This window comes from Mya arenaria, chromosome 13 (assembly GCF_026914265.1).
Source record: "Mya arenaria isolate MELC-2E11 chromosome 13, ASM2691426v1".
In the NCBI taxonomy this organism is placed as follows: domain Eukaryota; kingdom Metazoa; phylum Mollusca; class Bivalvia; order Myida; family Myidae; genus Mya; species Mya arenaria.
Window position 1 is genome coordinate 37,294,646 of NC_069134.1, and position 18,859 is coordinate 37,313,504.

General features: G+C 35.1%; 1 protein-coding gene across 1 annotated transcript; it reads right to left on the bottom strand.

The window, feature by feature from the left end:
* Positions 1-741: 741 nt before the first annotated feature.
* On the bottom strand, positions 742-15,286 carry LOC128212980 (inactive pancreatic lipase-related protein 1-like). Its single transcript, XM_052918425.1, has 8 exons — positions 14,909-15,286; positions 5,726-5,835; positions 4,759-4,947; positions 3,990-4,218; positions 3,168-3,284; positions 2,676-2,798; positions 1,374-1,616; positions 742-948 (listed from the first exon to the last, which is right to left on the bottom strand). Exons 1-8 carry the CDS (start codon positions 14,952-14,954, stop codon positions 935-937), a joined length of 1,071 nt encoding a protein of 356 aa, XP_052774385.1. The 5' UTR covers positions 14,955-15,286; the 3' UTR covers positions 742-934.
* Between the last annotated feature and the right edge of the window lie 3,573 nt (positions 15,287-18,859).

Sequence of the window (18,859 nt, forward strand, 5' to 3'; positions counted from 1 at the left end):
CTCTCTCCATTTAATATTGTTCGAACATTCCCCTCCCCATCCTCTCCACCCTTTCTTTTTCACCAAATTTATCTTCTTTTCATGAGTTGCTACACATCATTTTTTTTCCTCCCTTCCACTCTTTCCCCACTCTCAATATATCTCTCTTCTTCCACCTCTCCCTTTCTCTCTTCTCTCTCTTCTTCCTTTTCATCCACTCCCCCCTCTCTTTACCACAATCATTTTCCTTTTTATTTATCTCCCCTTTCTCCGCTCATTCTCTCATGTACCTCTCTTTTTCCAACTTGCTCTACCCTTCGTCTCTTTCTCCCCTTCCTTCGCTCATTCTCTCATATACCTATCTTTCTCCATGTTTCTCTACCCTTCGTCTCTTCCGTGGTTTTTTATGAAGAACGAATTTGTACCGCATCAACGGCGCCTGGGGACGTCAGTTTCAATTCTTCAAAAAGTATCGTTTGTCATATCTTCTTTCGTGCGAACGTTATTTAAAACTACGATTTAATTTAGCAGTTGAACTAAAATCAATGCATTGTGTACATGTACCGATTCTTTGCCGGGTAATGAGCGCGGCTCTTCAGTAGTACCACGTGAAAACGTAAATACGTCAAATCTGTAAAGGCGTTATTGAGGTATGAAGTTGATTGACATGCCGGAGATGTTGCATTGGATCCGAAATTAACTTGGTGGTTTTGGGCGAAGCAAAGGCCAAGATCATCCAATGTTTCAAAACCATAAAAACCATAAAATTCCAAGTTTATTTGCAACTGTAGAAAAAAATTTGACATTAACAGGTATCAGTTTTATTGCCATTAACAGGTATCAGCTTAATTGCCATTAATAGGTATCAGTTTTATTGACATTAACAGGTATAAATAAATGTATAAAATATATCCTTTAAATACGCACAGTAACTGTCAAAGATCTGTGACACCAATTAGTCGGACACATCTGAAAATAAGCAAACACGTATCATATTATGATTGCTATTAATGCTATTATATTATTATTAATGCTATAATTATTATGACTATTATTATTATCATCGTCATTATTATTATTATTGTTATTATTATTATTATTATTATTATTAATAATATTATTATTATTATTATTATTATTATTATTATTATTATTATTATCATCAACATCATCATCATTATCATCATCATCATCATCAACACCAATCCTTCTCCTCCTCCTCCTCCTCCTTCTTCTTCTTCTTCTTCTTCTTCTTCTTCTTCTTCTTCTTCTTCTTCTTCTTCTTCTTCTTCTTCTTTTCTTCTTCTTCTTCTTTTCTTCTTCTTCTTATTATTATTATTCACAATCCACAACTGAAAAAAAAACATTATTAAATTGTGTATCATTTTACTTACTTCCTACACAAAACGGACTTTGTTTGTTGGTGTTCAGGTAAAACTTTCCAGTCACATTCGTATTTGAAGAGTTAATTCCCATGACTGGGCAAGGGAGACCACCGCATGACGCGCAGTTTCCTGCCTTGAATGTCGCCCAGGAGTCGCATGGGTGTGCAGTAAACTGGCAGTTGGCGTTCAGGACAGATTCTATAAAGTACCAGATTGCCCGGTCATGGGCGCAGGACACGGTGGTAAATGCCGCTGGAAACAATCATGAATGTATTAGACTTTATTTAAAGGGACTGTGTCACAGATTGGCAGCAAAAAGTTTTTTTTCTGTAACGAGTCTCAGGACAATTATCTAATAGAATGTGTTACGCTTTGATATCATAATTGTAAAAAAAGTACCAAAATGTAAAAAAAATGTGTCAGCGTCTTACTCACTGAGCTACAATGGCTAATACTAATCGGGTGACATAATTAAGCTATACACCTACCTCGGTAATATCACGTGATAACAACGACTAGCCAATCACGCATAAGGAATGAATTCTACCTGGTAGACATACCCAGTAATCTTTTATAATGGAAAAATACGAAATAACTGCTAAACTTAAATAAATTGTAAACTATGTGGTTCTTCAGTTAGTAAGTTTCAATGCATTGTAAACATCGATGCCAAGTTTATGTCAGTTTTCGACAATTTTCTTTTTTTCGCTATTTTATCATACGTGAGACAGCCCCTTTAATAAAAAAAAACGAAGTATCCCTCCTTGAAAGAGAGGGTTATACCACTTGAACATGATCAGCGAATTGTCGACTAAACGGCTCCCGGGAATGGCCAAATTCAGCATCACAAAGGCTAAACAACGGAGTCAAGGAAACTATGACTTAAATCCGACGTTAGAGCATGTTCATACACATATGATATGTGTATTGCTGTACGAACGATGTACTGACAATACACGTTTGTTCCGTGCAATTACACTGTTAGTTTATCTTACATAGAAGACACCAGTTGGTTATCTGGCTGGCGCAGTGGTTAGCGCACTCGCTTCTCATCTAGGCGACCCGGGTTCGATTCACGACCGTGGCGCATGTGTGTTTTGATTGTGGACACCAAACCGGACAAGTTGGTTTCCTCCAGGTACTCCGGTTTCCCAGACAACACACGACCGAATTCTACGTGCCAACGACAGTGATTAATATAATTTTGTAATCTTAACTGGTTTCATAACTGTAATATAAATAAGTTTAAACTAAACTAACTACACCATGCTTGGCATGCCAACGTGACTCAAAAGATTTACGTTTGCTTACAGCTTAACTGTCCAGTAAGAAGCTGTTCGACGGTTGTGCTGATGGGGGCGGGGCATCCGGGCTGCACCTGCCCTCCATTTGGGTAGAAGTCCTTGTGGCCCATAGATAAAATCGTCCCGAAACCTGGACACAAGCAACAAGTATATTGTTGTATATATAATATGGTATAATCTTGGGGCGGGGCATCCGGGCTGCACCTGACCACCTTTTGTCACATGGGCTAAAGCGTCTCGAAACCTGTATTGGGTAATGCTTATACCCAGAAGAAAAGTAAAACATACGATTTTATTAGTAAGGTATAATTGTCCTGAACGAGTTGGGAACCCTCGCTGCACCAGTCCGCCATTCGAGAAGACAAACATCCATGTTTAACAACATGTCATAATGTAGTTTTAAAATTACGTTTGAAACCGTTTCGATAGTAAGACTTATGATGATTTTTCTTCAGCTAATGAGCTGATAGTATTTTCCACAGTCATGAAAATGACATACCGGCGTCCTGGAGCGGCGCTCCATCAGAATGAATGGCGTCAACATACACCGCGTCTGTGGGGTCAAGGCGGACAATGGCGTCGGACTTGGTAAACGCCGGACCCGCCGGATCGAGTCCTGTGGAATAATAGCACATATTTCGTTCAGAAAAATAAAATAACACGTAAAAGAATGTACGATATTCACGTTTACATTTCTGTATTCAAGAATGTTGTTGTCGGCATATACAGGTTTGGCACATGATACTATTTATATGCATGGACTCTTTAGACATTTTGCTCTTTTTTGGTTATTCAATATAGCATTTATATACGGTAATTCTTCGTCAGGACAAAGTACATGTACAGTAAGTTAACGATGGTCTGGATTTCACTGAAGACTTTCACTGCTATCGCTGTCGATGTCCCTAGCATCATTCGAAACAACTCTGCCATTTTCCATCGAAAACAACCTCGAATGTATGCCGGTACATCAGGAGAAGTAGTTCGTATTTTTTTAGTATTAATTAGTGGTAGTGTTTTAACGTGCACTCTGTATAACTAAGTTTAAACTGATTGTCAGTAAAGTGTTGTATTGCATAAATAATTAGGATTCAAAAGAGGAAAGTCATTACGTTTAACTACTGAATTGAAATTACTACGCGATCTACTGGCAGCAAAGTTAAATGTTAAGACACTGTCAACCGTCCCTATACATCCGAGGTTGTTTTCGATGGAAAGTGCATGCATTTTGTTTAAATCATCATTCAATTCCCCAATGACACCCATATCACCAATGTTTACAAGTTTCAAGCACTAATATTCTCAAAGAAAGAGTCATCACCCGTTATCCTTGCAATGCCTGGAACGCGATGCCCCACATATCCCGCGATGTGAGCACCCAGACTGTGGCCGATCACGTGCAGATCTGCAAGCTTTAGGCTGAACTGCGCCTGGAGGACCGAGATCAGACTCTGTAATATGGCTCCCACAACACGCGTGTTTGCCACAGCCTTCGGGTAGAACTTCTTAGCGCCCGCTGACCAGTCTATGCCTATGACGTTGTAGTCACCCTGTTAAACATATCAAAACTCATCATCATCATCATCATCATCATCATCGTCGTCGTCGTCATCATCATCATCATCATCATCATCATCATCATCATCATCATCATCATCATCATCATATCATCATCATCATCATCATCATCATCATCATCATCATCATCATCATCATCATCATCATCATCATCATTCATCATCAACAGCATAACAACAACAACAACAACAACAAAATCTTCAACGACAATAACATCATACTCATCATAATCATCATCATCATCATCATCATCATAATCATCATCATCATCATCATCATCATCATCATCATCATCATCATCATCATCATTCATCAACAACAGAATAACAACAACATAATTATGCAGCACATACAACGACAACATCATCATCATCATCATCATCATCATCATCATCATCATCATCATCATCATCATCATCATCATCATCATCATCACAACAACAACATCAACAACAACAATAACAACAACAACAGCAACAACAACAAATAATAGTTGTGAATAAAAAAATCACCGTTTTAATAAATGCCCTAAACAAATTAGCGACGACAGGCGATGCATCTTTGCTACTCTCAAACCCATGTATAAGCATCTTGGTGGGCCGCCTCGCATCAAAGTTCGAGTCGGCGATGCTCTGGGGCTCTTTGTAGAAAAGTTCTGCCGGAAATTCAGGGTTCCTCTGAGTCCACAGGAACGCACGCACCTGCAAAAACGTTAGTGAGGTCATACTACAGTGATCGAAAATATGAACGGGACAAGAAGAGGAACATTACCGTTTTTAAACCAGCTAGGTTATGTTCGTATGAGGGAAATACATCCTATATATGCCTACCCCCCCCCCCCCCCCCCCCCCGCTCACTTAATATTATAAGAGTACTTTTTATGTCAATGTCGGATAAAAATTAAAACAATACGCTCAGAATGCACCTTTTCGGACCAGAAAATGTTGAAAAAATACTTGGAGGAGTACCCTTAACCCCCTGCCAACATTTTAAGCTGTTTAAAATTCGGTTCTGAGGATGGTGCGAATGTCAAATAGTTGTGCCCCTAAGTTACGCCCCCTCTAAAGCGAATACCTGGAACCCGCCCCTGCTTAGGAAGTTTGTATTCTCTCAAAAGTTAAACAAAAACGTAGATTAACACACACGCAATGCAAACCATGCACGAAAATGCATACTCATGCGTCACTTGACGGTCGTTATATCCATTGTCAAGATGTTATAGGTAAAATAATTTGTGGTTGATGTTTAAAGTTGTTATACAAATATATGTACATACGTTTTTCGTATTGAAACCGAGACTATAAATCGAAACACCTGAGCTATTTGCCAACAGAATCGGAGCTTGCCGGAGGTGGCCGAGTTGTTACGATTGCGAGACTATTTGCAATCGGAACACCTCGGCCATTATCAAACAGAATCGAAGCTAGCCGGAGATGAGCGAGTTGTTACGAGTGAACTATTTGTTGTAACGAGTTTTACCTTTATGCTCTCCGGGGCGTCCGGTAACTCTCCATAACTGTTGTCGAAAGGGTTATTGTTCTTGAAGCATCCTATATCATTGTAGCATATCTCGTGGTTCCAAAACAGACCTGTCGGGGTGGAGATTTGTGTAAAATAGTGTGTGTGTGTGTGCGTGTGTTTATCTCAAACGTAAGCAGAATACAATTGGTTGTCAGTATGAAAGTCAGAAAAAGTTGCAATAATACATATATACACAAAAATGCTAAGGATCACCTGGACTGGTATTCAATATTGGTCTTAATTGGATTTAAGAACGATGTAGCTAATCGGATTACTTTTATAAAAAACTGACGAATAGAGTGAATGTAGTCATTAATGTACGAGACCGTAAGATTAACGTAAGTTAAATATTGAATACCACCCCAGTACTTCTTTTTGGTAAGAGTCTAATAGAGATTATCCAAATGTTAAAATAACTATAGAGAGGTGGTTCATGTTTAATGAACTCAAAAGTGGCACTCTTATTCAAAAGCAATACATACACATGTATAACAAACATAAATTTTGAATGATTAATCCTTAACTTCATTTTAAATAATGCATTTATTGAAAATATTAATTACTGAGAACAAGATTGTAACCGTGTATTTAATAGCTGAAAACGCAAAACTATTAAATGATTTGTGAATGCTAACAGATTAACTGCGGTCTCATTAGGTAAGATGTATCGTATTTTTTGCACCTTTCCTTGAAATTAAACGCGATATCCTTCATCAAAACCATTGTTTTCGACATGTATTCATCCTTTATGGTATATTAAAACAGATGTATTAATTGTGGTAAATCTTATTTTGGAGTAAGAGTGCATCTTAAATTAGTGACTGTGTCATTTCTAATAAAAAAAACCCAAATCAAACAAGTGTGATGCTCATGTAAGCTGTGATATCGAAGTAATAAATTATTTCGATTTTCTTAAAAAAGACAAATTATTAATCATGATTGTTATAAATAAACTAAATTCTTAACTAGTATTTTCGAGACAATTTTTGCGAATATGCATGGAAACCATTGATATAATTCTGCTGGCAAAAACTCAGATCGCAGCTTTTATATATTTATGTTCAAAAAATGATTATTTATGCTTTTTCCTTAAAGCGTTTGTAACACTTTTAGCCATAAAACATAAATTTTAGAACGGAAAATTAAAATTCTTCGATCTGATCTTTTGTAAGCAGTCTGTTAGATATTTAGTTTATTTACGCAAAAAAAATGCTCATTCTAAGGCAAAACAGAAGTTGTCAAAACGGTTAATCTGTTAGAGCGCAGCTTTAAAACACCAAATACAAATAGAAAAACCAGAAAAAAGTTTAAATCGACAGCAGGTAATATATTAACCATCGGAACACTGATCACGGCGTTTTGTAATTTCCCAACGTTGCAGCAAATCATTTTCAAAATTAAAATGATTATGTTTATGTTTTACAGGTAATTACAAGGAACTTTTTTCATCAAGTGTAAACAACATATGTATACTCCTAAAATATTTGAACGACTACATTTTTTTATGGGTATATCTGATACAGTGTTATGTAATAAAGTACTTTCGAATAACATTGGTACAGATGCACCAGTCAATTGTAACCAGGGCCCGCAAAGGTCCGGGGATACACCGGGGATAGCCGGGGAAATGGGCCGTGTTTTTATCTTCCCGTTGGCCCCGCACTGCCGGGTGAATGTGGTGGTTTTGTCTGCGCGCCAAACAGCGGGGAATGGGCCTTATGTAGGGTCCCTTTGGTTCGGGTGCATTTGGCGGGGATTTTACTAGCAGTTCGGGCTTGGTTGGACCGGAAGTCAAAGTCCCAGCTATTCCCCGGACCTGGAGGCCGTGGTTACAATTGACTAGTGCATTGTGTTTACATTTAAATTTAAAAAAGAGTACAGGAGTACGATTTGCGTATTTTTGCAAACGGCCTGATTGATGGTACCTCTTTGTTAGCTATATATGTATCGGGATGACTTGAACAGTTCTTGTTTTATCGAACTTTATCAGGTAATGAACGAGATATGACTTGGCTGAGTAATCGACGGGAAGTCCGGGAACGCCTTTTACGTCCTTACACAAGTTGCACTGGCGTTACTTTTGTTTTGTTGCCTTGTAAAGCTCTGCCAAATAGAGCAAATCTAGCTTCAGATATCCGACCCACAAATATGTGCATTTTGGATGCCCGGGGACCAGGAATGGCGTAAGAGGGGCGTAACCTAGGGGCGTAACCTTTTGACTTTCGCCTCTCCCTCAGAACCAGAAGATATTCGGTTTAACATTTTGGCAGGGGGTTGTGGGTTTGGGGATACTCTCCCACGGAAGTTTTTACAATTTCTAGTCCAAATTGGTGCAATTTGAGTGTATTGTATTAATTTGACTGCGATATTGACATAAAAAGTAAACCTTAATGTTGTTGTGTTTTTTTGGTTGTTGGAGGGGGACTAGAAAGACAACTTTAACGTATTACCGAATACCATAACCAACTTGTTTTTTATGTGGCCTGATTTTACGCCCGATTGCAGTTGAACTAAAGAGCGTGTATACAAACTGTAGTACCTTTATGTATTATACACTTTCGGTAATTTATCTTATATATTAGAAACAAGAAAGACCATTGATGCAAAGCATCAAAGGGCGCCGTTTAATAGTTTATGCACTTGTTATATGTTGAAAAACAAGGAATGTCAAGGCCAACAAGCATATTATGGTGTATTGAACCGCATCTATGAAATTCTCAAAATGTTTGTAGTTATCTGCATGACAACATAGGCAAAAACATTGAAATTGAAGATTTTCAAGTTTAACATTTCATTAGGGGTGGGGTACATTAATGAAAACGACAGAATTAGGGTGCTTGTGCACTGTACTTTTTGTCATTGCCACATACCCATATACCAAGTTTTATTTCAATACCATAAGTAGTTTTAAAAGTAATGCTCTGGTCAAGAAAAAGCGGCAAAGGGCAATAATTATGTAATTAGCTTAAAAACAGCTATAGTCATTGTGCACTGCACTTCCTCTCGTTGTGCTAAATACCATTGAATGATGTTTAATGAAATTCCAAAAAAAGTAGTTTTCTAGTTATGCTCTGGACAGAAAAAGATACAAAGGGAATAACTCTTGCAATACGCTGAAATAGAGTTATTGTTCATGTACACTGCAGTTCTAATCATATAGGGGGAGTATCATATAGGGGGAGGGGGCAACGTCACCATGTTGGAATGACAACTTGTAGGGAAGAATAAGTTACCTCATTCATCATGAAGAAGTGATATGAAATAACAATTCAACAATTTGTGTAGTACTTTAATAAACATTATTATTTCGTCCAAAAGTTGCAAACATAAATAGAACATAATTATTGAACTGTAAAGTTGCAAACATAAATAGAACATAATTATTGAACTGTTATATAAAAAGTGAACATTGTTTACTAGATGAAATGCATTTATAACATAACATGCCTTGTTGTTAGCTGTTTAATAATACTAATGTTAATTTCTTCATTTACATAGTAAAGAAGAGTAGAAAATGGATGTTTTAGTTGATATTAACACAAAAACAGCATGTGTCTTATTGGACAATGGCATTTTTTTCAATTATGATAAAAATAACGCATTCAAACTGAATATGTATCAGACTATGTATGAAGGAAATAATACTGTTTCTATTTTTCACAAAGGTTTTGAAATACAACAATGCACATATAAGCATAAATAGGCCAAATATGCAAAAAAAAAAAGTAAACAATGTGTGAAAGTGATACTGAACACTTAAAATAATGTCTTTGTGCATTAAATGAATATATACCTGAAAAGCAATACTAAATCAAGTCCAAAATGTATAATAACATGAAGACCAACCCTTTATGAATATCTTCATAACAAATCAGAGTACATGTAAACAATAATCATTTATATCATTAGTATCAAATGTGTCCAGTTTAAAGTGTGTTTTCCTTTGCATTAAATTACATTGTAATATATACCAGAAAAACAATTATAAAAATCCTTAAATGTACAAGAAACTGAAGACAATAAAGAATAACACCCATTTATGAATATCTCCAAAACAAATCAGAGGTCACCTATATATAAAACAATAATCATTGGTATAATTAGTATCAAATGTGTCTAGTTTTGTGTGTCTGTTCATTATCTTTAAATGAGCATCTTTAAAGTGAAATTCTTATTTGAAATCAATACATATAATTGTATATATAACACACATCAAATTGAGTGAAAAAACAATAACTACTTACTAAATAATGCATTTACTGAAATATTGTTTACTGATAACAAGCTTGTCACCCTGTTTATAATAGCAGAATGCATGACAAATATTAAATGATCAATTGTTGATTGCTAAAAGATTTACTGTGGTCTACTATAGTATCACAAGGCAGAAATACCATGTTTTAAGTTCATTCTTATTAGCAAATTGAACTCCTTCATTAGAAACATTGTTGTTGACATCTATCAACCCATTTTGAAAAATGAAAACAATAATATTAATTATCATAAGTCTTATTGGGGAGTAAGAGTGCATCTTTAAAAATAGTGTGTGTGTTTTTTTCACTTAAATATGTAACAATTCAATTTGACAAATGAGACAAAAGTTAGGAAATAGAAGTAGTAATTGTACATAAAACAAAACATCAACACAAATTGACAAACCTCAATATAACAGGAAATCTATATTATGAAAACACAAATCCTTAAAGGCCATAATTATTAGAACTGAATTATGGTATAAGTAATACACACTTTTATAAAGCTTTTACGGTCAACATAGTTATTATCATGGTACACTATGGGACTTTTATCCAAATTTTGAAGATTTTTTACGGTTAATTAAAAATATTTTGTCTTTATTTGATTTTTTTCACATTTATATCAGAGATTATGAAATAAACACAACAGTTTCTGGTAAAATAAACTTCAGTTAACAGAAAAATTACGTTCAACCGAACATATTATTGATACACGTGGAAAAAAAATCATTTTGATTGATCTTGTGAGTCTTCGGAACAGAGCAGTATTTCGATGTTTGAAAATATATAGCAGTTTTATAAATTCATAAAAAATAGTTAATAATAAGACAACCTGCTGAAATCATTTAAATATTTTCTATGATGTCTAATGAACAATTCAAAAGACAATTTATGATAGTTTACCGTTCAGTTTTGAAGAAAATATACATAATGTCATGTAACTATACATTTTTATAACTAATAAAATGCTTAAAAATCAACCTTTTTCTTGTAAAAAGCTCAATTGGACTTATTCATAAAATGTAATCATTCAAATAAATGAATTTTACTTATGATACTAACTCAGAATTCAGATTTAAAAACAATGAATGTACTTTTAAATTAAAATATGTAAAGAAACAAGAACACTAAGTAGGCGGTAATGCCCCTCCAAAAAATGTCAGAGTGAAAGTTCTCAACTAATGTCTTTTTAATATTATAACATGTAAACAGTCTCTGTTGGTAATCAATGTCTATTTGTTTTATTTAGTCAATGGTATTCTAACATTTAGAACTTTTCACAATAATTCTTCACTCTTCAACATTTGAAGTTTGGTTTGTTCCCATGCGTTTGTACTTGTAGTGTGTAAACAGATGATAATTACTCAATGCTGAGTCAATGCTGATTTAACAGGTCTTTACCCATCTAGAATGTTTAGTGCTGTAAAAGAAAAAAAAAAGTACTTTCTAACTAATTTGTATAGATAATAATACTGCCATACATATACAAAATAAAATATAAACAGTTAAATATTTCTCAACATTATTTAAAAACAACAACAATAAGCTGATACATACATGTATATAATATAAAGAAAATTAGTAAATTTATCAATACAATTCATCATCACCACCACCACAACCACTGGATTATTGAAAACAGTGAGTTTATAAAACAACAAACACCAACTCAAATATGTTTTATATGAAATACTCACATCATCTCTATCAGATGTGGATAGACATGGATGTCAAATCTGTCTCAATGATCCAACAAAATATTTAATGCAGGCTGGAATTCTTCATATAATAGTAATATTATTGTCCTTTTCCTGCCTGAAAGAAATTAGACTTCTGATTATCAACCAACAGAAACTACAACCGTAAAATACAAATGCACATGTATTAATTATACATTCTGCACTAATATCCGTTTTAGCCAAGAGTAAGGGTTGGTAGGCACAAATGTGTAGATGTTGTGCATATAATTGATAATGATTCACAACAGTATGGCGTTCAACGAGACCTACACCAAGCAAATGAATGTCGCTTGTGTCCAAGCTGTTGTGGCTTCCAGCCCGAAACCATGTACATCTTTTAATACAGGTTTATTTTGAAAATATGCAGTTTGTAAACAAATAATGGGTATTTTTAAGTCTAAGATAAAACAATCAAATAAAAGATTACATACTCATATCATATACATAAATGATGTACATAAGTACATTTAAAAATATGTAACATGTACATAATGTACCAGTCAATTGTAACCACGGCCCTCCAGGTCTGGGGATATGCCGGGGATATGCCGGGGAAATGGGCTGTGTTTTTAACTTTCAGGTGGCCTCGCAGTGCCGGGTGAATACGGTGGTTTTGTCTTTGAGCCAGATATAGCAGGGAATATGACTAGTCATTCTAAAATGCCGTCCAGGCTTTTTTTTACTGATGGTTAGCCTGGAACTAACCATCAGTAAAAAAAGCCTGGACGGCATTTTAGAATGACTAGGAATATGACTTACCTAGGCTCCCTGGGGTACAGGGCATATGGCGAGGATTTGACCATCAGTTCGTCCCCGCAGGACGAGGATTTTACCCGGGGTTGACTGGACAGAAAGTCAAAGTCCCAGCTATTCCTCGGACCTGGTGGGGCTTTGGTTACAATTGACTGGTGCATTATAAGTAGATGTAAAGTATGTAACATGTATATTTATAGTACATCTAGAAATATTAAAACGCTGTCTTAACGTTTAGCAAATAAAAATGATTTAAGAATTCCAAAGAAATTAAAAAACAAACATTTTTGAACACATAAACTTACACAACTACTCAAAGATACATACATGAATAGCCCTTTGATAGGAATATCCCAATTCCATGCTGATTGTTGACATAAGTTTTTTCGACAGAAAATCTTCTCTTACGCGTATAATTCACTTATAATCCATGTTTTACTGTAATGACTCAAATTGTTAGATTATCGTAATCAACTGTCAGTGTGCACTTTTAGTGTTTACTTATTTTAAACGTATATTCATGACAAAACCAACTATTAATCGACGATGTAGAAATTCCATTATTGACCTATGAATAGCGGGGAAATACCTTCTGGTTCTAAAAATAGCAACATCCGGATATGTGTAGTGTTCTAAAAATAAAACAACTCGGGGGCAATCTTAATACAATTTTACTAAGTCACCTTCAACACATTAAAAAATAAAGTTAGGTGAACATTTAATCCAATATCGATTAAATTAAAGAAAACAGCTTACGTCATTGTTTATTAATGCAGTAAACATAACAAAACAACATAAAACATAATTATTCCCATTCACATAATTACCGGTCCACACATTTTACATTTCATTCGGAACTCCTCCGAATATTTACATTTCCGGCACATGATATTGCAGTTAACCAATCGGAAAACGTAAACGAAACGGGAACAGTTATTAAACTTATTTGTCGTTCTTCAAATATAATGTTTTGAAGATAAATTGAAGACAATCTATTCAACCACAAATAGCATTTTTAACACCCATGCAATTGCCATCCATTTGCATTTTTCAATCATAATAAAATAACAGTAAAACCCAACTGTCAATCAACTTAAAAACCGCTCCTACCACTCCTAACTAAAATAAATTCCCATTCCATAATAGGCGCGCTCTTTTGAGCGCCAATCAGTAAGCACAATCGCAACTCCTCGGCCATTATCCATCGGAATCAACCTCGGATGATTATGGAAGGTTTACAATGCCAGAAATCTTTACATTTAACTATGCTGTAAGTAGATCGTGTAGTAATTTTAATATAGAAGTTAAACTAAATGACTTTAATCTGAGAATCTTAATTATATTTTGTAATAATTTACTTCACTAACAATAAATTTAATCTTAGTAAAACAAAATACACTTTAAAACACTACAATTCATTTTTAAATTTTACGCACTACTTCCTCTGACGTACCGGCATTCATCCGAGATCGTTTTCGATGGAAAATGGCCGAGGTGTTCCGAATACAGGAAGCGAATACCTTTCAAATGATACCAACATTTACAGGGGTCATTAGGGATCAACATTTACCATTAAGGTATCTGAAAACTAGTTAAGCCATATTCGAGTGTGAGGTACTTTGCACATTCGGAACACCTCGGCCGTTATCCAACAGAATTGACTCGAAGCTTGCCGGAGATGGCAGAGTTTTTACGATTGGTAGCTTACATATCCAAAATTCAACACGTTGGGTCATGTGTAACGAATCGCTAAAAGGCATTTGAGCGACGAACCATCCATTTATTTATATGCACTGGCAGTGCAATTACACCATCCAAGTTTTCATTTAAGCATTCAAATTTAGCTTCCGGTTTGGGTAATTACTTGGGGTTTTGCTACTCAGGAGAGTCATATTCACATGTAAATATCGGGTTTCGGGTGTGTGTTTTTTCCTAGATTAAAATCTACTGTAATATATGACTGGTCGATGGGTTCAACTTAAATATTATTTTCCGTTTTATTCAATCGTTTGTAAATGCTTTGAGAAACACAAGCTGTACACATATGATTAATGAATTTCAATGTAACGAACACGTTACCAATCCAGAATCATTAGTTTCTTTACGCGTTCTGTAATTTATTTTGAAGAGTATATTTTATATTTACACACAAAATACTTATGAACCAATGAAAAAAAACAACACACATACACACGAAAACAACAACAATTACACACGTACCTATATATAGAATTGTAACGAACATTAGTTTCTTTACGCGGTCTTAACTTATTTTGAGGCGTTTATTTTTTATTTTCATACAAAATAGTTATGAACAATTAAAACAAACACACACACAACAACAACATCAACATCAACAACAACAACAACAACAACAACAATTTTACACTTACCTAGAATTGTTGCAATTTGACAGCAAAAGACAAGTTTCAGCAACATCTTCTTCTGACTGATGTTGTTACAGTTCCGGTGACCGATGCCAACGACCCAGATATCAATCCTCACTTAAGAAAAGACTGTTCCCGCTGTTGTACTAATTATAAATCTTACTAGTACTATACGTACTGTCCATTAGTGCACAATATTTAAAATGCAGCACCCTTTGCCCTACATAATAACATAATTGAATATTTAGAGATAATTACTCTACTTAAGTTAATTGTATTTCACCAATTCAACTAATTGTTTTTTGTTGATAGTTTGTTTGAGAACTACCTTATGAGATTTTGATAAGAGATGAACAAATAATGTCCTGTATGAGCTGTTAAAATTGAGAAAATAATGGTGGTTTCCGATTAAGGACAAGCAAATGAAATATATGGATGAGGAACTTAATGGGTTAAGGTTATTAGTGGCAGAGACTCGTCCCATTTATTTGGTAACTATATCCTAATAATTTTAGGTAAATGTATACTGACAACACTAAAACCAGTTTAGTGTTTGAGATTATATTTTGTCTACCGACCTAGCCACTGTTTAAATTAACAGATTCACCTGATTCAAATAAAAAAAAACTGGCTGATGATTAACCACAATGAAGCACTTCCATCGCATTGGACGAAATATAATTTCGAACACTAAATACACTTGAAAAACAACAACAAAGAACAAAGTTACCAACCAACATCAAACACATCTATCTTATCGTTGAAAAGTGTTTTAGATATTTAAGAGATACGCTTCTTCTGTGTATCTTTTAATTCATTTATATTGTATGGCCCAGGCATTTAAACCAAAGCGACATGTATAATTGTTTAGCAAGACTCAAATTTGATCTAGGAAGTAAAAGCAACAGATATTCGATAAAGGACAAGCAAAGTACACCGTCTATTAATTTGCTCAAGTGTTAAATAGTTTAATCAAATAGCAAACGTCGTAACGGATGTAAACCGTATTTTCAACACGGACCTATAAACCGTGGATTGAAGGTCCGTGTCTTCAAAAATAAAACTGATGAATATGAACTATAAGTCTTAAATTGTATTCTCAATGTTATCCTGTAATAATGCGAAACAAGTTACCTGTAAAATTTAATGTATTTTAGCAGCCTTTATATTATTTTGATAATCTATAGGAAGTTAAATATGTATGGACTTTTCAAGTTACAAAACACTGCATACTTCCTTTTTCAAATACATGTATCCAAATAATTAATGCACATCTTCGTATACAGATAAGAGCAGCGCCGTAGCCACACTGAGGCACACCGAGGCAGCTGCCTCGGTTAAAATTTAGAGAGCAAATAAATAAAATAAATAAAAATATCTAATAAAAGGAAAACTAATAAGATCGACCTCTGAATTCGTGAAACGACTACAATGTTACATTTAATTATTAAAAATGCCGTAGCAACAGACACTGAGCCAAACCGAGGCACCTTCTTAACTGTCATTTAGCACTGCCGGGACTCTGTACAATATATCAAATCCTACAGCAATGCGTTTTTGCTTTCGCATTGAGGGCACGCTCTATGAATAGAATGGCACTCCGTATTATTCAACTGATTCCACATTAATTTCAAATATTTTATATTTATAATAGGCTGGACAATATACACATGTTTTATCAACGGATTATTGCATGTTCCATTTTATACATGCTTAAATTCCGGCTACATGTATCAAATATATAAACATTTAATAAAATTTAATGGAATGAAAAGCTCCGGTTGCTAAGTGTAGTTTAAGGAATGTTTGACTTGACAATCACCTGCTGTGCATCCCCTGCTTATTGCACTGATGTCACAGTAGGGGTCAATTTCCTGTTTTATTTGTTTATTGGCTCAGGACCATTTAGGGTCCATTTCAATAATAAAACCTCCAAAACTGCACAGCAGGATATTCAGATCAGAGATCTGATAAAACAAATAAGGCAATTAGATTAAGATCAATACCCAGAGGTTGTGTACAATACACATTTTTTGGTTTGTTTGTTGGTTTTGTTTGTTTGTTGATTTTTTTATTTTTTTTTGGGGGGGGGGACTTACTGAAGGATTAAATTAGGCCTTTAAATAAGCAAACACAGACATGTCCACATGGATATAATTAAAGTTATTATACATCTTTCAGCACGGAGAATCTTCTCCGAGGAAGATGGATAAAAGTCCAAAACCGCGAGAACGGAAATAATAACTATTTTATGAACTGAATAAGCACTTATGATGAAAAACTTTCCAAACCAAATTGCGCAGTTTTTACATCGCTGCAGCCAATAACAATGGGAAATAGACCGAACAATTCTCGAGGAAACGTTTTTGATGGTGCATCGACAGTGAGTAGCCAAGTAATTGGCGTTTAGGCTCCTCGGATTACTGACCTTTATCTTTATGTAAAATATGTCATGCTTCTACGAAAGTATTGTTTAAATCAAATAGTTGTCTCATCATGAACTCAGGTTCCATCAATTTCCAATTTTATGAACACAACAACTTACTTTCTTTTTTCACAACTCCGCAAAATACACATGCCATATAAAAGCGCAGTGTCTGACCTTTGAGCCGACTCACCGCAGTTTGAGGAGGAAACAAATATGTCATATTTTCATAGATTTTCAGTGGACTACAAAAGGACAGACTCTCTCTCTATTCTCTCGGTTACAAGATTGTTATCAAAAAAGGATTCCATTAGAACCCTGTCAGTTATAAACATATATTCATTGCATTAAAGATACTTTTAACGAACATGATGCGGCAAGTTATTTGAAGTCAATGAAAAGCGGTATATACCCAGCAAACATTTTATATCGGCCCGATGTCGGGCCGATATGGAACACTTCATCGGACCGACATCGGCATTTACATCAGGCCAATGTCGGATGTGCAACACGGCTCGACATCGGGCCGATGTCGGCATATTTGTAATAGCCGACATTTAGCCAGCATGATGCCGAGATCCTTTTTGGACGGTGCCCGCTCAGGGCAGCGTTCATAGTAGGGGCAATCGGCTGAAAAGTTACAAACCGATTTACCGCCTGTCTCGCTCGAAGAAAGAGTGCGGTTTTTCAATGCTTGAAACACCAGTAATATTCAATAGCTTACAAGAACATTAATAATTATGCAATAAACCTATAATTCTAAAGCACAAAGGATATGATTAAAATACATTACTTAAGAATGCATGATTTATTTTATCTTGATTTTTTCCTGCGTTAGCTGATCGTTACATTTAATGACATTGGACTTTTTCCTTTTTTTGGCACCAACCAAATTACTTGCTAGAATAAATCCGGACTCCAAGCTTTACTAGAATAAGGGCCAGTTTTATTAAACTTCGTACGAAGTCTGTTTTGCTCACGAACTTTGTACGATGTATCTCAGGCTGTTGAGCCGTTTTATTAAGAATTTCGTACGAACAAGCACCTGTTTCTTCGTAGATCTACGAAAGCTCTTAGGGTGGCGTACGAACTTCGTAGACTAAAAAATGGCCGCCACAACAACAGAAATATTCTATATTGGCGATCTTTCATTTATTATGGCGTATTTTAACAAAACCAACTGCCAATTTCAAGACAGAAGACGACTCTGTGGAATCTGCAACCCGGTGAGTAAATTAACAAATCGTTAAGAAACCGTTTTGACTAAATTTTCAGGGGACGCAACCTCGCGGCAACTGTCAAAATGTTTTGAAAAACAAAATGCTCTTATTTCGATGCATTTCAAGAGTTTTGTTGTGATAAGAACACTGGAATATAGACTGAAATACTATCCAACCATTAGACTCATGGTATTTGAATTTTACGGTGTTTTAAGTAAAACAAACAAGCTAAAACAGACTGATTTTATGACAGTTTTTACACTGATCTGTCATTTCATCTGTCAAAGTTTTTATAATTTTTAAATAACTTGC